Source organism: Bufo bufo, chromosome 2, assembly GCF_905171765.1.
Source record: "Bufo bufo chromosome 2, aBufBuf1.1, whole genome shotgun sequence".
NCBI classification, from domain to species: Eukaryota; Metazoa; Chordata; class Amphibia; order Anura; family Bufonidae; genus Bufo; species Bufo bufo.
In genome coordinates this window covers 457,029,754-457,056,309 of record NC_053390.1, presented here as the reverse complement: position 1 = coordinate 457,056,309, position 26,556 = coordinate 457,029,754, and the positions used below count along the sequence as shown (strand labels likewise).

General features: G+C 44.3%; 1 protein-coding gene across 2 annotated transcripts in view; it reads left to right on the top strand.

Moving 5' to 3' along the window:
- Positions 1-26,556, top strand: part of TMEM59L (transmembrane protein 59 like) — a 106,080-nt gene that overhangs the window by 67,784 nt on the left and 11,740 nt on the right. For both annotated transcript variants that reach the window (XM_040417623.1, XM_040417622.1), the window contains exons 4-6: positions 17,058-17,207; positions 17,298-17,406; positions 24,458-24,569. In XM_040417623.1, the coding sequence (XP_040273557.1) occupies positions 17,058-17,207; positions 17,298-17,406; positions 24,458-24,569 (371 nt within the window). The remainder of the gene's footprint in view (positions 1-17,057; positions 17,208-17,297; positions 17,407-24,457; positions 24,570-26,556) is intronic.

Genomic DNA, 26,556 nt, shown 5'->3' with positions numbered 1-26,556 from the left:
TCCCCGCACGTTTCTTGCCTGCTACGCAGCCAATAAACATGCACGGAGGTACTGGCACGCACTGTAATGCCGTAGCCATGTTGGCTAATGGCGTTACAGTCATTGGCTGGCTGGAACGCGTCACGGGGTGCTATAAAGCACCCGATGACACATTTTCGGCTCAGTCTTAGTCAGGGAGAGCTGAGCATAGGGAGGGAAAGACAGTGTAGGCAGTGTTATTGGAAGATTTTTATTACAAAAACTTTTCAGAGACCCAAAAGTCCTTTTAAGGACTATTGTGTGTGACAGCAGCAATTTATGTTTGTAGCGCAACCTGCGCTAAATTGCTCAGTCTTAGGGAGAGCTGTGCATAGGAAGGGACAGAGTGTAGGGAGTGTTATTGGAAGATTTTTATTACAAAAACTTTTCAGAGACCCAAAAGTCCTTTTAAGGACTATTGTGTGTGACAGCAGCAATATATGTTTGTAGCGCAACCTGCGCTAAATTGCTCAGTCTTAGGCCTTAAGCACACGACCGTTGTTTTATTCCGTGTCCGTTGTTCCATTTTTTGTGATTTTCTGCAGACCCATTGACTTTCAATGGGTCCGTTAAAAACTCGGCTAATGCACCGTTTGTCATCCGCGTCCGTGATCCGTGGTTCCAGTCCGTCAAAAAAATATAACCTGTCCTATTTTTTTCACGGAAAACGGTTCGCAGACCCATTCAAGTCAATGGGACCGTGAAAAAATGCGGAGGCACGCAAGATTGTCATCCGCGTCCGCGCGTCCGTTTTTTTCCTATCATTTGCATGGCAAACTTGACTTTTTGTTACTTTCCTTCATGTCTGGTGATCCTCCAAAAATAAAGGAAGACACACGGAAACGGAAACGGATCACGGAACAATGGAACCCCATTTTGCGTAACGGAACACAACAATGGTCGTGTGCATGAGGCCTTAGGTAGAGCTGTGTATAGGAAGGGACAGAGTGTAGGGAGTGTTATTGGAAGATTTTTATTACAAAAACTTTTCAGAGACGCAAAAGCCCTTTGAAGGACTATTGTGTGTGACAGCAGCAATATATATTTTTAGCGCATCCTGCGCTAAATAGCGTCTAATAGGCCGCTGTGGACAGTTAAATTATCCGCGCCACATCTCCTGTGTAAAGTATCCGCATTCCCTAAAATATCAGTAACATCCAGTGTACTTTTTCAGTAGACGGTGTCCGCTGCAGATAGTTAAATCATCCGCACCACATCTCCTGTGTAAAGTGTGCGCATTCCCTAAATTATCAGTGACATCCAGTGTACTTTTTCAGTAGACGTTGTCCGCTGTGGACAGTTCAATCATCCGTGCCACATCTCCTGTGTAAAGTGTGCGCATCCCTAAAATATCAGTGACATCCAGTGTACTTTTTCTGTAGATGGTGTCCGCTGTCGACAGTTAAATTATCTGTGCCACATCTCCCGTGTAAAGTGTGCGCATCCAAAAAATATCTGTGACATCCAGTGTATTTTTTCAATAGACGGTGTCCGCCGCGAACAGTGAGATTAGCTGCGCCACATCTCCAGTGTAAAGTGTGCGCATCCAAAAAATATCTGTGACATCCAGTGTACTTTTTCCATAGACTGTGTCCGCTGCGGAGAGTTAAATTATCCGCAGCACATCTCCTGTGTAAAGTGTGCGCATCCCTAAAATATCAGTGACATCCAACGTACTTTTTCAGTAGACGTGTCCGCTACGGACAGTTAAATTATCCTTGCCACATCTCCTGTGTAAAGTTTGCACATCTAAAAAATATCTGTGACATCCAGTGTAATTTTTCAATAGACGGTGTCTGCTGCTGACAGTGACAATACCAGTGCCACATCTCCAGTGTAAAGTGTGCGCCTAAAAATTTTATCTGTGACATACAGTGTACTTTTTACGTAGACGCTTTGGACAGTGACATTACCGGTGGTACATCTTCTATATAACGTTTCCTCATCCCAAATACCTTTGACATTCCCTGTAATTTTTTATTATCCGCTGGTGACAGCATTAACATTATCTGCGGGATATCTCCTGTGTGACGTTTCGACATCCGAAATACCTTTTAAAAATTTTTGCGCATACACTTCCAAATCCTACGCTACTGTACGTGTGACATACTTTCAAGCATATATCACATTTAAAATTAAGAAGGCGAGCAGTAAGGGACGGGGAAAAGGCCATTATGCTGATGGTACACGCAAAGGCCGTGGCCTTGGGCGCGTTGAAACTGTGCGTGCTGCCAGAGCACAAGAAAAACAGTCATCCACGATACCGAGCTTCATGTCCCAGTTTGCAGGGCGGCACAGGACACCACTCTTGAAGTCAGACCAGTGCGACCAGGTGGTCGGTTGGATTGCAGTAGATAATGCTTCCAGTCAGTTAAGCACCACCCTGTCTTCCACCAAGTCCAGTCTTGATACTCCTTCCTCCCACCATGGAGAGTCTGGCCAAACAAGGAGGTGGAGGACGAAGAAGTCACTGACCCAACCTGGGAAGGTGGAAAGCCGGCGAGGACAGCAGTACAGAGGGGGAGGGATCTGCAGTACCGCAACAGGCTGGAAGAGGCAGTGGGGTGGCAAAAGGGAGAAGGAGGGCCACACCAAACAGGACCACAGGTGTTCCACGGAGCACCCCCTTGCAGAAATCTCCCAAAGGGTAGGTGTTCCGCAGTCTGGTGCTTTTTTGAGGAAAGTGCAGACGACAAAAGAATTGTAATTTGCAACCTGTGCCATACAAAAATGAGCAGGGGCGTGAACACTAGCAACCTCACCACCACCAGCATGATTCGACACATGGCATCAAAGCACCGTAATAGGTGGGCAGATTGTGGACCCAGGCGTTCGGCCTGGGTCCACAATCTGTGTCTGCGGGTCACACCACTGCCTCCTCTTTCCCGGTGTTACATGCTGGCCAATCCCCTGTCCAAGACGCAGGCCCAGATGCCTCCTGCACCTGGACCTTCGCAAGCACCATCAGTGACCACATCCACTTCCGTGTCCCAGCGCAGTGTCCAAATGTCCTTACCTCAGGCATTTGAATGCAAGCACAAAAACCCGGCCACCCACCCACCCACCCACAGGCCATAGCACGAAATGCGCAGCTTTCCAAATTACTGGCCCTGGAAATATTGCCATTTAGGCTTGTGGACACTGAGGCCTTCCACAGCCTGATGTCAGCGGCCGTCCCGCGTTACTCGGTCCCCAGCTGCCACTATTTTTCAAGGTATGCCGTGCCCACCTTACACCAACATGTGTCCCATAACATCACACGTGCCCTAACCAAAGGTCCACTAAACCACAGACACATGGACAAGTGCATTCGGCCAGGGAAGCTACATTTCCTTGATGGAACACTGGGTGAATGTTGTGGAGGCTGAGAGCAAGTCGTACCCTGGGATGGCACAGGTGCTATCGACGCCAAGGATTGCGGGCCCTACGTCGACTTCCACCTCCGCGTGCAGCACCAGTTAGTCATCAGTCGGTAGCTGGAAGCAGTGCAGCACTGCAGTGGGGAAGCGGCAACAGGCCATGCTGAAGCTGATCTGCTTAGGGGACAGACAGCACACCGCCACAGGGCTGTGGCAGGGAATAAGAGACCAGACTGAGCTGTGGCTCTCTCCACTCAACCTAGAACCAGGCATGGCTGTGTCTGATAATGGCTGTAACTTGGTGGCGGTTTTGGAGCTCGGCAAGCTCACACACATCCCATGCCTAGCCCACATCTTAAACTTAGTGGTTTAGCAGTTTCTCAAAACCTACCCCAATGTGCCTGAGCTACTGGTGAAGGTGCGCCGCATGTGTGCACATTTCCGCAAGTCATCGACAGCTTCAGCCGGTCTGTCAACTCTGCAGCAGCGCTTGAAATTGCCAGCTCATCGTCTGTTGTGCGATGTGAGCACACGCTGGAACTCCACGTTCTACATGTTGGCCATGCTTTGTGAGCAGCAGAGGGCAGTAGTGGAATACTATTTTATTATCAGCGTAACCACCAACTTCTGTGTCTACTCAAACGCTCGCTGCTCACAATTAAGGACAACGCTTTGCATGTGGAAGAGAGGGAAATGGGGGAAGACATTACACAGGGTGATAGCCAGACCACCCTCAGTTCGTCTTCTCAGCGCGAATTGGACGATGAAGAGAAGGAACAGGAGACGGTTGCCTCCGCTACAGAGGGTAGTACCCATGGAAGTTTAATTTCATCTGTTTAGCGTGGGTGGGCAGAAGAGGAGGAAGAGGATGAGGAGATTGAGAGTGATCATCCTGATGACGACAGTGAAGTCTTGCCTGTTTGTACTCTGGTACACATGGCTGACTTCATGTGAGGCTGCGTTTCCGGCGACCCGTCCATTATACGCACTTTAGACAACACTGATTACTGGTTGTGCACCCTTCTCGACACCCGCTACAAAGAGAACTACTCATCTCATCTCTTCCTCCATCTTACCTTCTCATCTGACAGCTTGCACAAACCTGTTTGGCAACATAAAACACCTTCTTCCCAAACACACACAGATACCTCCTGCCCTCTCCTATTCTCACCTATTAACACTTTCTCTGCTTCTCCTTACTTCTGGTGATATCTCTCCAAATCCAGGCCCCCCTCAGCAAATCACCTCTACGTCCCAATACAAATCTCCTTCTACAAATTTCTGAAACCCCTTAAACCTAATAACCATTCTTCTGACCCCTGCTCCTTTGGTTCCTCGTGCAGGAGCATTATGGAACGCACGCTCTGTCTGTAACAAACTGTCGTACATTCATGAACTTTTCATCTCTCAAAACCTTTCCTTTCTGGGTCTCACAGAAACATGGCTGACACCCTCTGACACCTCCTCCCCTGCTGCACTCTCTTATAGTGGATTTCAATTCACTCACACACCCCGCCCCGGCTGCAAACATGGTGGAGGAGTTTGTCTTCTCCTATCAGACACCTGCTCCTACAGCCCAACTCCACTGCCACCCTCCATTACGCTCACCTCATTTGAAGTACACTCTATTCGCATCTACTCTCTCTCCATCCTTCAAGTAGCTGTCATTTACCGCCCCCCAGGCCACTACACTTTCTTTCTGCCGACATCCCCACTATCATCATGGGTGACTTCAACATCCCTATTGACACCTGCCACTCGGCCGCCTCTAAACTCCTGTCGCTCTCTTCCTACTTCGGCCTATCACAGTGGTCTTCAGCTGCCACCCACAGAGATGGTCACACTCTGGATCCTCTGCTCCCTATCTAACCTTTCTAATTCGCCTCTCCCCCTATCCAACCACAACCTACTCACCTTCTCTTCATTGGTCTCTTCTGTTGCTCCCCCGGTCCACACACTAGCACACCCCCGCAGGAACCTTAAATATCTCGACTTTCACTTGCTTTCTGACTCTCTTCTCCCGCTCTCTACCATCTGTTCCCTCCAAGACCCAGATGCTGCTACCACCCTATATAACACCGCAATGAGTACAGCTGTGGACACTGTTGCCACCCTCACACACAACAAAACCCGAAAAATTAACAGACAACCCTGGTACACCAACCTGAAAAAAAAATTCAGACAAGCTTCCAGGGCTGCTGAGCGCGATGGAAGAAATCCCATTCTAAAGATCATTTCACCGCATACAAGCAATCCCTCCTCATATTCAAATCCTCACTCGCTGATGCAAAACAGGCCTACTTCTCATCTCTCATATCTTCCCTGGCCCACAGCCCTAAACAACTTTTTAGCACTTTTAACTCCCTTCTCCGTCCCCCAGCGCCCCCACCTTCTCCTCTCTTCTCAGCTGAGGACTTTGCCAAATATTTCAAACAAAAGATAGTCAACATCAGAGAAAGCTTCACTACACAGTCCCCACAGACCCTCTACACAACTGTTCGATCCTCTTCTCCCAAAACCCGCTTCTTCACCATTACAGAAGAAAAATTCTCCACTTTACTCTCCAGATCACATCTCACCACCTGTGCACTTGACCCAATCCCATCCCACCTCATCCCTAACCTCACCACAGTGTTTATCCCAGCCCTAACTCATCTCTTCAACCTATCACTAACCTCTGGTGTCTTCCCCTCTGCTTTTAAACATGCTACCATTACACCCATCCTCAAAAAGCCTTCACTTGACCCATCTTCTCAGCTGCCTCAAAGCTACTTGAACAACATGTCCATTCTGAACTGTCCTCTGACCTCTCCTCCTGCTCCCTCTTTGACCGCCTACAATCTGGCTTCCGACCCCACCACTCGACTGAGACTGCCCTTACCAAAGTCACCAATGACCTAATGAAAGCCAAAACCAAGAAACAATACTCTGTCCTCCTTCTCCTTGACCTGTCCTCTGCCTTCGACACTGTTGACCACTCCCTTCTGTTGCAAACTCTCTCATCTCTTGGCATCACTGACCTTGCCCTCTCCTGGATCACATCATACCTCACAGACCGGACGTTTAGCGTCTCCCACTCCCGCACCACCTCCTCGTCTCATTCCCTCTCTGTTGGTGTCCCGCAAGGCTCTGTCCTAGGACCCCTGCTCTTCTCTATCTACACTTTTGGCCTGGGACAGCTCATAGAGTCCCATGGCTTTCAGTATCACTCCTACGCTGACGACACACAAATCTACCTCTCTGGTCCAGGCGTCACCACCTTACTATCAAGAATCCCACAATGTCTATCTTCTATATCATCCTTCTTCGCCTTTCGCTTTCTAAAACTTAACATGGATAAAACAGAATTCATAATCTTTCCCCCATCTTGCTCAACCCCCCCAACAGACCTATCTATCACGATCAATGGCTGCACACTCTCCCCGGTCAACCAAGTCCGCTGCCTTGGAGTGACCTTGGATTCTGCCCTCTCCTTCAGACCGCACATCCAAGCCCTTTCCACCACCTGCCGCCTCCATCTCAAAAACATCTCCCGCATCCGTGCTTTCCTTAACTTTGAATCTGCGAAAATGCTTGTACATGCCCTCATCCTCTCCTGCTTAGACTACTGCAACACTCTCCTCTGTGGCCTTCCATCTAGCACTCTCGCACCCCTCCAATCTATCCTCAACTCTGCTGCCCGACTTATTCACCTCTTACCCTATTACTCCTCTGCCTCTCCACTCTGCCAATCCCTTCACTGGCTCCCCATTGCCCAGCGAATTCACTTCAAAGTACTAACAAATACATACTTTCCCGATACACCCCCACACGCACTCTCCGATCCTCACAAGACCTCCTTCTCTCCTCTCCTCTTATCGCCTCTTCCCACAATCGACTCCAATATTTCTCCCGTGCATCCCCCATACTCTGGAACTCGCTACCCCAACATATCAGACTCTCACCTACAGTGGAATCCTTCAAAAGAAACCTGAAAACCCACCTCTTCAGACAAGCCTACAACCAGTGACCCTATTGCCTCTATACCGCCATGACCAACTTCACCCGCACCTACTCTGTCCTTCTCCCATACCATGTAGATTGTAAGCCCTCACGGGCAGGGCCCTCTCTCCTTCTGTACCAGTTTGTAACCCGTCTTGTTTATGATTAGTGCAATTGTCTGTATTATGTATGTATACCTCTTCTCATATGTACAGCGCTATGGAATGAATGGCGCTTTAAAAATAAATAATAATAATAATAATAATCTTTCATTCCTCTGGTGGAGAGTACGAGCAAAACGGTGCAATACCAGAAGATCCTTGTTGAAAAATTGCTCCACAAATTTCCATCTGACAACGCTGGCAGCAGAGTCTGTAGTTCCTTGGCCAACCAAGGAGGGGAGACAAGGGGAACACATAGCAGTTCCAACAGAGGTAGGGCAACACTCTCCAAAGCCTGGGACAGTTCCATGACACCCTGCCAGCACCCTCACCCTGATGCGTGGCCTAGTGTCACAAGGAGGAAAAAATTTTGGAAGATGGTGAAGGAGTACATAGCAGACCGTGTCAGCGTCCTCAATGATCCCTCAGTGCCTTAAAACTACTGGGTGTCCAAGCTGGACCCAAGGCACGAACTGGCGCTCTACGCCTTGGAGGTGCTGGCCTGCCCTGCCGCCAGCGTTTTGTCTGAGAGGGTATTTAGTGCTGCTGGTGGCATTACAACAGATAAGCGTATCCGCCTGTCAACTGAAAATGCTGACATGTTGACTATTATAAAAAGGAACAAGGCCTGGATTGACCATGACTTCTGTACTCCACCAGAGGAAAGCGGCTGAACATAAAGGCACTTTAAATGTGGCTTTTATGGTGTATTGAATACACTGTATTCCCATGCACCCCTTCCACCACAAACAAGGGTATATGGTTGAATCTTCCTCCTTCTCTTCCATCATATCAACATGCTTATTCGTCACATACAGCCAGGACCATAAATATTGGGACATCAACACAATTCTAACATTTTTGGCTCTAAACACCACCACAATAGATTTGAAATGAAACTAACTGTCACGAGGTTCCGAAGGTGCACTCGGTCCCCCATTGCCCGCAGACCTGTTGCTTAGCTTTGGGAGTGAGGATCTGTGTTTGACCTCATTCCCAGGGCGGCTTTACTGCTGGGTTGCTCCCTGCTCCTAAGTCTGCCTTGAGCACCGAGCTGATCACTCGGTGCTCAACTGGTTGGTCTGTCGGTCATGTGACGCTGGCCACGTCACATGACCCTCACTCCCCACTATAAATACAGGCAGTCTGCTAGCCACAGGTTGCCTGTTAATTTCTAGGTTCCTGGCTATTTGTTGGACTGCTGAATACTTACCTGATCCTGTTCCTTGACCATCCTTTTGCCTGCTCCTCCTGTACTGCCAAACCGTCCTGGTATTGTGACCTCGGCTCCCACCTGACTACTCTCTTAGGACTCCTCTTGTACTTCTCTGCTCTCCTGGTATTTGACCCCGGCTTCTCCTGACCATTCTTTGCTTAATCCTTTGTACTGCGTAGCTCTCTTGGTTCTGACCCGGTCCGTTCACGTTCCGTATTTTGTCTTGTCTGTCTTCCCTGCACATATCCTAAGTTAGGGACTGTCGTCCAGTTGTCCTCTGTCATCAGGACTCGTGAGGCAAGTAGGCAGGGCCAGGGGTGAGGGTGGAGCGCAGTGGTCACTATCCTTCCCCCTGTGTGTGTGTGGACGTGACCGTTACACTAACAAGATGTGCTTTAACTTCACACTGCCAGCTTTAATTTGAGGGTATTTACATCCAAATCAGGTGAACGGTGTAGGAATTCCAACAGTTTGCATATGTGCCTCCCACTTGTTAAGGGACCAAAAGTAATGGGACAGAATAATAATCATAAATCTAACTTTCACTTTTTAATACTTGGTTGCAAATCCTTTGCAGTCAATTACAGCCTGAAGTCTGGAACGCATAGACATCACCAGACGCTGGGTTTCATCCCTGGTGATGCTCTGCCAGGCCTCTACTGCAACTGTCTTCAGTTCCTGCTTGTTCTTGGGGCATTTTCCCTTCAGTTTTGTCTTCAGCAAGTGAAATGCATGCTCAATCGGATTCAGGTCAGGTGATTGACTTGGCCATTGCATAACATTCCACTTCTTTCCCTTAAAAAACTCTTTGGTTGCTTTTGCAGTATGCTTTGGGTCATTGACCATCTGCACTTTGAGGCGCCATCCAATGAGTTCTGAAGCATTTGGCTGAATATGAGCATATAATATTGCCCGAAACACTTCAGAATTCATCCTGCTGCTTTTGTCAGCAGTCACATCATCAATAAATACAAGAGAACCAGTTCCATTGGCAGCCATACATGCCCACGCCATGACACTACCACCACCATGCTTCACTGATGAGGTGGTATGCTTAGGATCATGAGCAGTTCCTTTCCTTCTCCATACTCTTCTCTTCCCATCACTCTGGTACAAGTTGATCTTAGTCTCATCTGTCCATAGGATGTTGTTCCAGAACTGTGAAGGCTTTTTTAGATGTCGTTTGGCAAACTCTAATCTGGCCTTCCTGTTTTTGAGGCTCACCAATGGTTTACATCTTGTGGTGAACCCTCTGTATTCACTCTGGTGAAGTCTTCTCTTGATTGTTGACTTTGACACACATACACCTAACTCCTGGAGAGTGTTCTTGATCTGGCCAACTGTTGTGAAGGGTGTTTTCTTCACCAGGGAAAGAATTCTTCGGTCATCCACCACAGTTGTTTTCCGTGGACTTCCGGGTCTTTTGGTGTTGCTGAGCTCACCGGAGCGTTCCTTCTTTTTAAGAATGTTCCAAACAGTTGTTTTGGCCACGCCTAATGTTTTTGCTATCTCTCTGATGGGTTTGTTGTGTTTTTTCAGCCTAATGATGGCTTGCTTCACTGATAGTGACAGCTCTATGGATCTCATCTTCAGAGTTGACAGCAACAGATTCCAAATGCAAATGGCACACTTGAAATGAACTCTGGACCTTTTATCTGCTCATTGTAATTGGGATAATGAGTGAATAACACACACCTGGCCATGGAACAGCTGACAAGCCATTTGTCCCATTACTTTTGGTTCCTTAACAAGTGGGAGGCACATAAGCAAACTGTTGTAATTCCTACACCGTTCACCTGATTTGGATGTAAATACCCTCAAATTAAAGCTGACCGTCTGCAGTTAAAGCACATCTTGTTCGTTTCATTTCAAATCCATTGTGGTGGTGTATAGAGCCAAAAAAGTTAAAATAGTGTTGATGTCTCAATATTTATGGACCTGACTGTATAATGCCCTCCTTCGCATATAATGTTTTACAGGGTCAGCTCAGCTGCAGGCCCTCGCATATAATTTTTAGAGGGTCAGCTCACCAGCAGGCCCTCACCTACAATGTTTTACAGGTTCAGCTCACCAGCAGGGCCTTGCATATAGTTTTCTAGAGGATCAACCCACCCGCAGGCCCACACCTAAAATATTTTACAGTGTCAGCTCACCAACAGGCCCTCACATATAATGTTTTACAGGGTCAACTCACCATCAGGCCCGCACCTAAAATCTTTTACAGGGTCAGCTCACCAGCAGGCCCTCGCATATAATGTTTTACAGGGTCAGCTCACCAGCAGTCCCGCACCTAAAATCTTTTACAGGGTCAGCTCACCAGCAGGCCCTCGCACATAATTTTTAGAGGGTCAGCTCACCAGCAGGCCCACACCTAAAATATTTTACAGGGTCAGCTCACCAGCAGGCCCGCACCTAAAATCTTTTACACGGTCAGCTCACCTGCAGGCCCTCGTCTATAATTTTTTAGAGGGTCAGCTCACCAGCAAGCCTCACCTACAATCATTTACAGGGTCAGCTCACCTGCAGGCCCCCACCTACAATCTTTTAGAGGGTCAACTCAGCAGCAGACCCTCACCCTACAATCTTTTATAGGGTCAGCTCACCTGCAGAACCTACCTAATTATACCTAATAGGTAATTTGTGCGCATGCTGCCTAGCTTGGGAGTGGTAGCCGTAGCTGTTTCTCAGGCTCCCTCTCCGGAATCAAACCCTGATTCCCCGTTACCCATGGTCACTGTGGTTCCCTCTGAAAATTACATTGAAAGTTGATAGGGCAGACATCCGAATGGATCGTCACCGTCACGGGGACGTGCGATCGGGCCCAGGTTACCTAGAGTCACCAAAGCGGCAGCAGGCCCTCGCCCATAATATTTTAGATGGTCAGATCAGCAGGCCCTTGCTCCAAATGTTTTTGAGGGTCACCAGCAGGCCATCAATCATAATTTTTCAAGGCTGTGTATGATGCCCTCCTTTATGTGTAACAAAGGGTGTATTGTAGTGCCGGTTCCTTGTAATGTTTAGCAGCCCCTTCACGAATTCGAATATAGCCCCTGCCGCTCATCACTAGTAATCAATATTTGGCAGCATATGTAAGCCACTCCAGCTAGTTTCTCAGAAACCACTCTTAGCCGCATTGGTATTGACTGTACTACGCCATAGAATTCAATGGTGCAGAGATACAGTGTGCAGAGTCATAGATGTGAGTAGTTCCAATCTTATTTTGTACAGATGATAAAACCAGATAAACTTATATTGGAAGACAACTCTAAATTTAAAGATTATGATAAATTTAATATTATCTAGATTATGCAGAATTATAAAAACATGTCTGCAAGAAAGCAGCCATGCTAACCTGCACATCCAGTTTAAACTCTTAGGGCACATTATGGGGGCCTCAGAAGACCACACAACATTTATTGTAATCTTTATTCAAATGTATATTTAATTCTCTTTAATAAACTGGGGCCTGCCAGTCTTCTAGAGAGCTTTAAAAGGGTTGTCCGGGTTCAAAGCTGAACCTGGACATACCCCAAATTTTCACAGAGGCAGCTCCTCCTTTTCATGCTCCGATGCTCTCCTTTGCACCTCGCTGAATTGCACAGGGCAAAGGCTTTTTTTTTTTGGAGACGTACCAGGCTCTCTATGGTGAAAGCTAGGCTGAGGCATCTGCCTAGCAGTAAGCCCCGTGCTGTCGCTGGCATTAATGGGTGGACTTTAGCCCTGCTCTAGCCTGTAAAACGGCTAGGACATCACTAAAGCCCGCCCATCAGTAAAGCCTCCTCCTAGCAATGTTAAAAGTATAAACAAACAGCCCTTGCCCTGCGCAATATAGTGCCAGGCAAGGGAGAGCATCGGAGCATGAAAATGTTCCGATGCTCATATCAGGGGGCCTGCTTGGGTGAAAATGGGGATATGTCCAGGTTCAGCTCTGAACCCGGACAATCCCTTTAAATTTCTGGCCAAGTACAATGCGACCGTGTCATGCATTCTGCTACTTAATTTTCTTCATTTTTGGATAATCTCCCCAGTCTGTATAAAGCATACCTCAATTTCACAAAACAAACAGTTATAGTTCCGGATATATTTTATATTACAATATAATTGTTTTTCTAAATCAATGTTTTAGTATATTTTGCTGTTGACCCGCAGCATGGACCAGCCAAAGTATGTGATTCATCTGCATTTTAAGGGATTGTGCAGCGCAAAAATATTGATGGATTGACCACAGGATAGGTCATCAATATCAGTTCAGCAGGGGTCACGCACCCTCTACCAGAACAGATCAGCTGTTTGGAGGGGTACCAGTGTTTTTGCAAGGGCTGCTTCCACTTAAAAATTACCTGTGTTCTATCTCATTTTCTACGACTGCTTGTCCCATTTACTTAAAGGGAACCTGTCATGTGGATATTTGATTATAATTTAACTAATTATATACAATCATTAACTACTAAAAAGTGCCTTAGATGTATTCACTTACTGGTTTGACAGATGGTTACTTCATAATATACACACAAAGATGCCACATGCCGCATGCTAATGAGCTGATTTGAGTCCAGCGTGATGTCATTGAGTCCAGCGTTTATTTAATTAACAGCTATAGCCACTCCCCTGCCCACCTGCTGCTGATTCATATGGAAAATAACTGTCAATCAGCAGCAGGAAGACGGGAAGAGTCAGGAGCTCATGAATATTCAGGACTCATCATTATGAGCTGGAGCTTTTCAATACAAGATGTTGGCAGATTGACTGGGTCAATTAAAGAAAGTGACCCAGCATTTTGCTAAGACAATCAGTCACTTACAGGGAGTGCAGAATTATTAGGCAAATGAGTATTTTGACCACATCATCCTCTTTATGCATGTTGTCTTACTCCAAGCTGTATAGGCTCGAAAGCCTACTACCAATTAAGCATATTAGGTGATGTGCATCTCTGTAATGAGAAGGGGTGTGGTCTAATGACATCAACACCCTATATCAGGTGTGCATAATTATTAGGCAACTTCCTTTCCTTTGGCAAAATGGGTCAAAAGAAGGACTTGACAGGTTCAGAAAAGTCAAAAATAGTGAGATATCTTGCAGAGGGATGCAGCACTCTTAAAATTGCAAAGCTTCTGAAGCATGATCATCGAACAATCAAGGGTTTCATTCAAAATAGTCAACAGGGTCGCAAGAAGCGTGTGGAAAAACCAAGGCGCAAAATAACTGCCCATGAACTGAGAAAAGTCAAGCGTGCAGCTGCCAAGATGCCACTTGCCATATTTCAGAGCTGCAACATCACTGGAGTGCCCAAAAGCACAAGGTGTGCAATACTCAGAGACATGGCCAAGGTAAGAAAGGCTGAAAGACGACCACCACTGAACAAGACACACAAGCTGAAACGTCAAGACTGGGCCAAGAAATATCTCAAGACTGATTTTTCTAAGGTTTTATGGACTGATGAAATGAGAGTGAGTCTTGATGGGCCAGATGGATGGGCCTGTGGCTGGATTGGTAAAGGGCAGAGAGCTCCAGTCCGACTCAGACGCCAGCAAGGTGGAGGTGGAGTACTGGTTTGGGCTGGTATCATCAAAGATGAGCTTGTGGGGCCTTTTCGGGTTGAGGATGGAGTCAAGCTCAACTCCCAGTCCTACTGCCAGTTTCTGGAAGACACCTTCTTCAAGCAGTGGTACAGGAAGAAGTCTGCATCCTTCAAGAAAAACATGATTTTCATGCAGGACAATGCTCCATCACACGCGTCCAAGTACTCCACAGCGTGGCTGGCAAGAAAGGGTATAAAAGAAGAAAATCTAATGACATGGCCTCCTTGTTCACCTGATCTGAACCCCATTGAGAACCTGTGGTCCATCATCAAATGTGAGATTTACAAGGAGGGAAAACAGTACACCTCTCTGAACAGTGTCTGGGAGGCTGTGGTTGCTGCTGCACGCAATGTTGATGGTGAACAGATCAGAACACTGACAGAATCCATGGATGGCAGGCTTTTGAGTGTCCTTGCAAAGAAAGGTGGCTATATTGGTCACTGATTTGTTTTTGTTTTGTTTTTGAATGTCAGAAATGTATATTTGTGAATGTTGAGATGTTATATTGGTTTCACTGGTAAAAATAAATAATTGAAATGGGTATATATTTGTTTTTTGTTAAGTTGCCTAATAATTATGCACAGTAATAGTCACCTGCACACACAGATATCCCCCTAAAATAGCTAAAACTAAAATCAAACTAAAAACTACTTCCAAAAATATTCAGCTTTGATATTAATGAGTTTTTTGGGTTCATTGAGAACATGGTTGTTGTTCAATAATAAAATTAATCCTCAAAAATACAACTTGCCTAATAATTCTGCACTCCCTGTATTTATGTTGCCCTTAGTTAGGACACCATAAAACTGGTGACAGGTTCCCTTTAAATAGGATGAGCAGTACGAATTACACTGCGCTGTCTCTACAAAGCAGACGACATGCAAGTAATTTTGTAGAGGAAGCAACACTCACACGAGCACCACTAACCCTTCAAACAGCTGATCGGTGGGAGTACTGGGAGTCGGATGCCCTCTGATCTAATATTAATGACGTATCTTGAGGCCATCAATAGCTTTGCACTGCACAACCACTTTAACTAGACAGCCTGTTCTGTTCTCTAGGCCACTATCTGCAGTGCAGTAGGGCCTCTCTAAATGTGTCATTAAATTAAACTTCCTTATAAATTTCTCTAAGCATATATATCTAACATTAATCTGTTTTCCCTTAGTCCTAAGAGAAGAACAATAATGGAGTATCTATGCCCCAGTATACTAGTAAGACAGGTTGAATTTTAATCTATAATATTAAATACTAATTAAGTAGTGCCTTCTTGGCCTATAATAGGATATCTATCCCCTCCCACCTTTTGTTTATTACAAATAAGAACCCTAACTAGGGCAGGAAGTTTGTGCTGCTCTTATGACTAAGGAAGAACAGATGAAAGTTACAAATCTATGCTTCCCTTACATCCTACAGAAGAAAATTAATGGAAACTTAGCAAGAAGTAACCCCATAGGGGAATCCTCTTGTCTGGTGCAACTCTAATTGACTGCCCAAAAGCTGTCTCCTCCAAGAACCAGAAATGCAACCTATAATGGTTCATAAACATATAGTAAGAGCTCCTATCTGCCCTCCAAATCTGTCTAGTGGTATCAGACTTTATTCAGCCCAAGAAGTGGAGACTGCTTTAGTAATGTGGGATCTAAAAATAATCACCAAACAAATGAATGAAAATAACTTACATATGTATGAAGATCCAAACAACTTTATTGTAAGTATATATAAACATATAAACAATACATACATATATAATAAAACAGGCAGCACAAGGCGGGACACACAGATGAGTAGCAGGACCCAAGGAGAGGCCGGGAGATCGATGCACGAAATAACAGGGAAAAAGAATGCTAGCTGAAAGAGCATACCTCAAAACCTCATAGCAGCAACGCCCCAAACAAAGTGCAAAGGAGGCGATTGTAGAGATTGAGGTTGAAATAAAAAGGACAAAGTATAAACATACCCTGGATGGTGCAGAGATCTCTCGGCCGACTCCTGACCCAACGCCGTTTCGCCAGCAGATCTGGCTTCTTCCGGAATCCCCGGAAGAAGCCAGATCTGCTGGCTGTTGGACTTCTCCCTGCGCCGTAATCGGTGCAGGCGCAGTGAAGATGCCGGCGTAGGGAGACAGTCACTGCGCCTGCGCGGAATACAGAAGCACACGGCGCAGGCGCGAGAATTCGGCCGAGATGAAGAGAAGTAGGCTGTCAATGTAGAGCAGAGGGGCGGGCTGGAGCGCGCTGGGCGGCAGAAATGGTGAGTGGACGGAGCCTCTAGGTGCTGAAAAGACGCCCTCATAGCACCTAGAGGCTCATTTTCATACCAATAAAACTAAGTTTTTTAGGGTAACCGCTGCAGAGAAAGGAATTACAATAGCATGGTTAGGTAGAGCAGACACTAGCAGATCGCTAGTGTCTGACAGCTAATTAGGTCAAAATGTGGTGGTAGAAACCCTTTAAGCATTTTTATGGTTTTTACAAGTGTTTTTTTTTCAGTTTTTTTCCCTGATCCACTCTTTAGCTGCTTCCTGCAGGACATAAACAGTACTTCCTTGCTGTGAACACTGTCTTTGGAGTTGGTTAGGAATGGGAGTTGTCATGGACCAGGGTCTTTTCATCCTTGACTTTGGGTCATCCTACAGTGCCCTGTAGCTTCTCACCCTTACACTGTGTGCAGTAATGTCCCCTGTGTTTTTAACACTAATATCATCTTTGGTGTCTGTGTTTAATTTTTCTGTAAAATCTAGATGCTGGATCTCAGACTTCCCACTACCTTTTCTATGTTTGACCTGATCTCTGGCTTCTGCAGTGATATTGTGAGTTCAGCTCAGAGCTTCATCTCATCTACCTGGACTTTCTACCTGCAGTCTGATGATGGGAAGGTTGTGGTATTCCAGGTGAGATGTAATTTCTTGTGTGTTGCTATACAAGTTTACAATTTAAATAAACTGATACTTCTATGTTATCCACCTCTTTAATTGTCTTAGTCACAGCCAGAAGTAGAATACCCAGTGCTTGAGCTTCAAGCTCCAAGATCTGAGGTCACTGATAAGACTTGGCTTTCTTCAAGATTCAACACCCTGAAACCTCACACAGGTATAAGATTACCATAACCATTTCCTTCATCAATGTCTTCTCCTGTTCCTTGGCTGAATGTCTTGGACATATGTTCTTGTCAGCTCTAGTAGTAATATTTTATGTTGCTGTTTGAAGTTTCCTTCACAAAATTTTTTTATTCTCTAACTGTATATATCTATAAAATAAAAAATAAAGCAACTGGTGTTAAATAAAATTTCCTACCATTTTGTCTCTACAGCTCGTATGCATACTGTGTGTCTCCATGGTAACAGACAACAAATAGATTTTGTGAAGTCTGATCATACAGGCATCCTCCCTTCTATCTGCTCTCTTTCTGCCCATCCCAACAAATATACTGTATTACAAAGTAAGACTGTAGGATTACACTACACAGAATTTGTTTCCTGTCTGTTACCATGGATAGTCTGCATTGAAGTTGCAGAAACAGAGTGGAAGGAAATAACGATCCATTGCGAAGTTGATTAATTTTTCATTACAGAAATTACAATACAAAAAATGGTTGGGAAGTGGTCAATGATGATCCATTTGGGTGTTACCAGCTAGGGGTGTGTCCCTGTACAGTCTGACACTGTCCAATCAGTGCTTCCAGTAAGACTATGCACACCCCCACAACCGGTAACACCTAGATGGACCTTACTTGTAAACAGCTAGCAATTTATTCATAAACCTCTAGTAGAAATAATATAAGAATGGCACAACATAGGGTTATATAAAAAGGTGACCCAGAATTGTTATTGCATGGGGAATGCATGTGGTTACTAAAATAGACATGTCAGGAGAGGTTACAGGTCCTCTCTACAGTAAAAGCTCTATTCTAGTGTGTGTGTGTGTGAGAGAGAGATAGATGTATTTGTGGCAGAGCTGTGTTTGTTAGGTGTGTATAGCAGTGCTGTGTGTATATATATGTCAGCTATGTAGGAGACCTATGTTTGTCATGGAGTGTATGTAGCTGTACTGTGTGTGTATAAAAACGGTGTAGCAAACTGTGTTTTTTCGTTTGTCTTTAATAAGTAGAAAGCTTTTTATTTTCTGTTGTCTAAGCACAATGTGCATGTGGGTCAATAGAGAGGGACTTGACACCTAATTGTTTATACTGTAGAGGACACAGTGGCTCGCACACACCAGCGGGGGTGGGGGGGCTGTTAGGTGAGAGAGAACGATGCCGTGCCATGCACTCACCAACCAGAGGGGCTCCTGTTACACTCACAGTCCGTTCCCACATCAAAGCGCTGTATAGGAAAGATACCGAGCTCAGCAACTGGGGAAGGGGAAAGGGGGGGGGAATGTGGAGGTGGCCTGTGACCTAGAACTGCTCCTGTGACTCTAAGGGTAATTTCACACTAGCGTTGTTAAAATCCGGCAGGCAGTTCCGGCAATGGAACTGCCTGCCGGATCCGGCAAGCCATATACAAACGGATAGCTTTTTTTTCCAGACCCATTAGACAGATCCGTCTTATCCGGAATAACGGATCTGGTATTAAAAAATTTTTAAAGATCAAAAGCAAAACTAGCTCCTCCTATATCCCGCCGAATGTGCAGACCGGAAAACCGGATCTGGCGATGCGCCAATTTCCAAAACACTTGGTACCGGATCCGACATTAATACATCTCTATTGAAATTAATGCCGGATCTGGAAAGTGCGGTATTGTTCCGGGATTTTGGCTGGAAAAAAGTACCGTACAAGCGACGAAATGGAAGACATCCTAATGCATACTGAATGGATTGCTTTCCATTCAGAATTCATTAGAACAAAACTGATGCGTTTTTTTTTCCGGTATTGAGACCCTTTACTGGATTTCAATACCGGAAAAGAATAACGCTAGTGTGAAAGTACCCTAACTTGTGTGTTTGGCTTAGCTGCTCCTGCTTCACCAACCTGTGGCTGGCCACTCCTGCTGCATTCAGCACCCACATGAAAGTGATGTAAAGGGCTGAATCTTTTTTGGACTTTGCTGTAACGACATAGGGGGAGATTTATCAAACTGGTGTAAAGTAGAACTGGCTTGCCATAGAAACCAATGAGATTGCACCTTTTATTTTCCAAAAGAGCTGTGAAAAATGAAACATAGAATCTGATTGGTTGCTATGGGCAGCTAAACTAGTTCTACTTTACATCAGTTTGATAAATCTCCCCCATAATCTTTTAGGATCTTCCATGGATGTTTTTTGTCCAAGGCACAACTACATGACACAGCCCTTGAACAAGAAATTTGAAAAGAGTGATAAACCTCCTCAGGGCACTACTGATAATCTTTTATCATATGATTTAAAGAAGCACACCCCCAAAAATTATTATTCTCTGACTTGTTAAAAAGGTACATAATGTAAATTGTAGTGGTCATTTTCTTACCAGTGACTGTATTTGTGAGTTATAACTTCCCTTATGATCCTTAGCTATGTCATGTTACCAACATCCTGCCTCTCCAACTGACGGAAGACAGGAAGTCAGTTACTTCTATATTCATGAGACTGACATTGAGGCTTCCATAGGAATACATAGAGAAACTGGCTTCCAGTCCACACATAAAATGCTGTGTTAGGCTATATGCACATGGCTGTTGCTTTGGTCCACATCCGAGCCGCAGTTTTGGCGGCTCGGATGCGGACCCATTCATTTCAATAGGGCCGCAAAAGATGCGGACAGCACTCCGTGTGCTGTCCACATCCGTGGCTCCGTTCCGTGGACCGCAAAAAAAATATAACATGTCCTATTCTTGTCTTGCGGACAAGAATAGGCAGTTATATTAAAGGCTGTCCGTGCCGTTGCGCAAATTGCGGAACACACACGGACGCCATCCGTGTCTTGCGGATCCGCTATTTGCGGACCGCAAAACACACAACGGTCGTGTGCACATAGCCTTATTTGGAGAGTCAGAGTTTTAGTCACATGACACAGCTGAGAATCATAAGGGAGTGGATAAGTTACAAATACAGTCTCTGGTAAGAAAATTACCTTCACTACAGTTTACAACATGTACCTATCTAACAGGTCAGAGAATAAAAAAATATTCTTGGAGTGCGTCTTTAACCAACCATGTACAATCTGTTTTGCTCAATATGTATCAATATTGATTTATATTGACACCCGTCAGCCAGTGACTAACTGAATGGACGTCTCCTATTGTTTTTGGCGTATCTAGCCAGAACAGACAGTACAGAGCAGTAGAGATCACAGCAACTTTGGAACAGCAGTGGTGAGGGTTAAGTGGAGTTAAATAAAGCTTCTTAGTTGTTTTCAACAATCTGAATTTCCTCATGCTTCGTGTTAGCGAATCACTTTTCCTAAAATAGCAGCTGCACTTGTTAGAAAGTGAAAGTAAGTATAGGGGAGACAAGGCTGGGAGCATGAGATCAACCATAATGTCATGAAGCCTGCCAATCCTCAGGTAGTCACCACTCTGTAATGTCCCTGCTAGGCAGAGCCCTATAAAACCCTGATCCTGCACGGTCGCCATTTTCCTGTGAGATGAGCATAGGTAGAGACGTGACAAGATGCTCATGTACTATTAAAAGGGAGTGTAGTGTAGGACACTTGGAGAAGGAGAGTGCAGGTTGACTGCAGGGAGAGTGGAGGAAGAGCGTAGGAGCATACCGAACTGAAATCTCACGGATTACAAGACAAGTTCAAATCCAACATATTTATTCTTGCACTCAGGATCCTTGTGTTCTGGACCTTGCTCTGTTATACAGAGCAGTGAGCAGCTACAAAAAGTATTTCCCACTCTGGATGTCCTGGCACATCCCTGTAATATGCAGATAGGTTATTGATTTCACTGGGCACTGTGTAAGGCGTAATTTATCCTGTGGTGGAACTGCAGGTAAACTGAACAGTGGCTGCTAGTTTGCTAAACAGATTACAGCTGATAACTGTGCCCTAGCAGTACAACACCCTGTATTTAGCTACGATACATGTAAAGATCATACTCTCCCAGAAGTTCCAGGAGGCACCTCTAAAAAGAGAAGACATCCTGGACTCCTGTAAAAATTGGCAAATCTCTACAATGACTGGGAGTCCCAGCACCTTTCAGAGATTAGCTTGTGTGTGGTGCCAAAGCTGCATTATCAGACACAGCCCTTGCATGGGAAAAGGGACATGTCTACGCTACTTGCGCACACCCAAATCTGGTAATATCTGCAAAAAAAATTCCCAATTGTGGAATAGATCCCTATACTACTGAAAGCTAAGTTCAGTAGAATCGCTGGGTGTCCAAGTGTTATATTTAAAATACAAATACCCATACTAATACGTCATGGCCGCCAGTGACTTGGTGACCTTTGATGTACTAGTACATCAAGATGATTGGGCGGGCACCAGAGCGGTGCACGTGCGATCAATGCAGGGGCCCAACAGTCAGGCCTCATTAACATTTCCGTGTCAGTGTCACGTCCATGAAAAAAAGCATACGTGTTTCATCCGTGGTTGGTCCGTGTGTCTGTTATTACCATCCGTGTGTCATCCGTAATTCACTGACGTTGCTCAGCTGAAAGTTTATTTCTAAAGAATCTCCTATTAGTCTCCTAGGCAACTGTCAGTGTATTACAATGCACATGTATTATAATGCATTGCAGAGAGGATAAGACCCCCGAAAGTTGAAGTCCCACAGTGTGACAAAAATACGTTTAAAAATAGTTTTTCCATAATTAAAATTTATAACGTTTCAAGTAAAAAAACAACAACACCCATTTTACATAATAAAAACATATAAAGCTAAAAAAAATAGGAAAAAAAAGAAAAACAGACATATTAGGTATCCCCACATCCTTAACAACCTACCCCCGCAGGTGAATGCCATAAAAAAATAAAAATCGTAGCAATCAAACTGTCACCCCATCCCCCCAAAAATTTGCCCCCTACATAAGACAATCACCTGCAAAATAAAAAAAATATGGCTTTCAGAATGGAGACACAAGACATGATTTTTTTTTTTAAACTGAAATAAATTTAAATAGTTGACATATTAGCTAATGCCGCATCCCTAATTACCTGCTTTATAAAAATATCAGATGATCTACCCCCTAAGGCGAATGCTGTAAAAAATATAATATAAAAACTGTGATAAAACATCAATTTTTTTGATCACCTTGCCCCATAAAGTGTAATATTGAATGATCAAAAAATCATATGTACCCAAACATGGTACCAATAAAAATGTCAACTCTTCCCGCAAAAAAATGAGCCCCTACACATAAAAATTAAAATAATTATGGCTTTCAGAAAATGGAGACACAAAAACATGATTTTTTTTCAAAAATGCTTTATTATGTAAAACTGAAACAAAGAAAAATAAAAGTAGACATTTTTGATATAGTCGCGTCCGTAACTACTTGCTCTATAAAAAATAGCCCATGCTAGTCAGTCATCTAACCAGTCAGGTAAACACTATTAAAAAAAACAAAAATAAGCCATTTTTTGTTACCTTGCTTCACAAAAAGAGTAACATTGAGCGATCAAAAATCATATGTACCCCAAAATAGTACCAACAAAACTGTCTCCTTATCCCGTAGTTTCCAAAGTTAGGTCACTTTTTGGGAGTTTCTACTGCAGGGATGCATCAGGGGGGCTTCAAATGCGACATGGTGCCTAAAAACCAGGCCAAGCAAAATCTGCTCTCCAAAAACCATATGGTGCTCCTTTGTTTTTGAGCCCTGCTGTGCACCCATACAGCAGTTTACGATCACCTATGTGGTGTATCTGTAAGGCTAATAGATATTGAGTTTTTTTTTCTGGCTGCTAACCTTTGATGTGTTACAGGAAAAACATGATTAAAATGTTTTTTGGTGAAATTTTTTTTATACATGAAGGTAAAATATATCTACTCAAATTTGTCATGCATGAATTACAACGTGTCACGAGAAAACTGTCTCAGAATGGCTCGGATAAGTGGAAGCGTTCTAAAATTATTAACATTTTAGATTTGCAAAAAATGGCATGGTCCTTAAGGTGAAAAATGGCTGTGTCCTCAAGGGGTTAATAAACACAGGTACAATACACCTATGAACTCATGCCCTTTTCTATTACACTTTTTTATTTATCTAAAATATGGAACAATAGTACTGTACCTTCGGGAATGGGAATGATGTCTTATGCATAGAGGTATTCAATCTTTTGTTCTATTGTTTGGGAAATGATTTATATTCCCTTTTGGGTATCCAGGTTTGTGTTTGAAGAGTAGCACTGACTAAACACACACAGGAAATTACTATTACCTATTGCCTTTGTGTTGAAATTTGCCAACCCTTGGGTATGTTGGTGGATTTGTTTAACTTTTTTTCTGGGCAAACAAATAGTTTTAAGTAACAATGTATGTTAACTATAAAATCTTGATGATTAAGATTATTGATATTATTAAAAGTATTTTAAGTGACTTGTCTCATTTGTCAAAATTCCTCACAATTTTTCAAGTTTACAACATTTTTCAGTTATATCTATCCAATTTTTAAATGTATTCAATTTTTTTTATCTAGTTTTTAATGAAAGCAGCAAAATGTCTCTAGACTTGGGGCCAGGGACGAAGTAAGAAAATGTTTTGATAGCACTGTGTATTTTATAATGATCTTGTCATAATTTTAGTATATTTTATTAATCAAAAAACTTTATATACTTGATTAGTATAGACATACTCTGATGTAAATGGTTTTGCTACTAATAAGGTCATATATTATAGGGGTCATTTACGAACAGATATGTGCCACTTTTGTGGTGTATATCTGGAGCAGATTCTGTCGCAGGCAATGTTGCGGCAGAATCTGCGACTTCTTCCCCGCTCACAGCAGGCCGCAAAAAGTTAGTGTGGCATGGGGGACGGGTCTGTTTTAGGTGTAGAAAAAGGTCTAAATGTAAGCTAGCAAGGAAGTTGTCTTACATTTAGAATCGGCGGTGGATATGCTGAAGTTATGTAGAGGCCGGCGTCTTTATATAACTTCGTCAATCGACCGTCAGCACAGGGGCTTATTAAGATTGCGTCTAAAAAGACCGCCTTAATAAATGTGCCCCTATATTTTTATTTATGGATTCATTATCTAAGTATGTCTTTTATGTTTTTATAGGTGCACGTGACAAAACTGAGAAGAGTTCAGTTAAGGAGTCTAAAGTGAAGCATAAGTTACCCCACATGGAGTCCCCACAGTCAGAACATGATTTCCTTGGCTGCATGTCGAAGTATGAGTCATTTACCCAACTCTCACACACACAATGACTTGGTGTTCCTTCTTCTCAATCTTTTTTGTGCCCTTTCTCACTTCTTCTTCCTACTTTTTCCACCTTTTCTTCCCGCCTCCATCCATCACTACCATGTTTTCATTTCTTTTTTTTTCTTTTCCATTTCTTTTTTTTTCTCTCTCTCATACATTCTGTATTATCACCTATCAAAGCCTAACTAAGGGTCTTGCGGCCAATGTTCCCTCTATGTTATTTTGTTCTAAGCAATCATCTAAGCATTTTAAACCCTGAGACAGACATTTTCCATTTTTTTCATCTGTGTGCTTTCTTCTTAGAGCCATAACATTTTTACTTTACTGTTCACATAGTCATATGAGGACTTTTTTTTTACTTGACAAGTTGTAATTTCTAATGACACCATTTAATATTTCATTCTATGTAGTGGGACACTTGAAGAAATTCCAAATGGGGTGGAATTGGAAAAAAACACCACAGTTTTATAGGTTTAATAGGAACAAAGCTGTGGTAAGCCTCGGAGCAGGCTCAAGGCTACTAGAATGATTTCTGCATGGGTTAGCCGTTCAGACCCCTGGAGTGCAGCGCTCCTGGCGAAAAGCCACTCAGAAGCTCCTCTGTCCAAGCTTCTACTTACCTCTTCATAAAAACAAATCCAATTAGTCACCTTCTGTCCTTAGCAAAACTGTGTTGTTACTTATCATATTATATACAGTCACATACAGTACAGACCAAAAGTTTGGACACACCTTCTCATTCAAAGAGTTTTCTTTATTTTCATGACTATGAAGGCATCAAAACTATGAATTAACACATGTGGAATTATATACATAACAAACAATTGTGAAACAACTGAAAATATGTCATATTCTAGGTTTTTCAAAGTATCCACCTTTTGCTTTGATTACTGCTTTGCACACTCTTGGCATTCTATTGATGAGCTTCAAGAGGTAGTCACCTGAAATGGTCTTCCAACAGTCTTGAAGGAGTTCCCAGAGATGCTTAGCACTTGTTGGCCCTTTTGCCTTCACTCTGCGGTCCAGCTCACCCCAAACCATCTCAATTGGGTTCAGGTTGTCATGGTCTTACCTGCTTGCTGCTCTCCTTCGTTTGACATGTGCTGGCGGCCATCTTGGTTTCTGGGTTTCTTGTAGCCTTCCACCCTGCAGCTCCTCCTTCCCCTGGGAGGAGCTGGATGCCTAGCTCATATATATAGGAGTTCTGTGGCTTCAGTTCCTTGCTTGGTCCTCTTGTGTTCACATGCTTCTAAGACTGCTGCTGCTTCTGGTTCCTGATCCTGGCTTCGTCTGACTACCCTGCTGGTTCCTGATCCTGGCTTCGTCTGACTACCCTGCTGGTTCCTGATCCTGGCTTCGTCTGACTACCCTGCTGGTTCCTGATCCTGGCTTCGTCTGACTACCCTTCTGGTTCCTGACCTCTGGCTTCTCAAAGACTCTGCTCGGTTTCACCATCCGTTTGGACTTTTGCTTTATAGCTTTATTTTCAATAAAGCCTTCCTATTTTCACTTATCTCTTGTTGTACGTCTGGTTCATGGTTCCGTGACATTAGGACCAAGCCATGAATTCTGACGGTACAGGGCCATCCTCGCTACCCACGCTGGTTGCCAGACTTGATCAGCAGGATCACCTGTTGGGTCGGTTCGCTGTGGCGTTGCAAACCCTGCTTGAACGCACGGCTCATTTCGCTCCCGTTGCCGATGGGTCGGTTGTCGCTCCTGGGCTCGCTCCTACTGCCGCTCCGGTTGTTGCGCCAGAGTCTACCCCGACACCTGTTGTTGCGCCTGCGGTGTTTCGGGGTATGACCGGTTCTGCCCCTCTTCCACAGCGCTTTGGGGGAGAGCCAACTCAGTGCCGAGGTTTCCTTAACCAGGTGGGCATTTATTTCGAGTTGCTGCCACATGCCTTTCCCACTGAGAGATCAAAGGTGGGCTTCTTGATCTCGCTGCTCTCG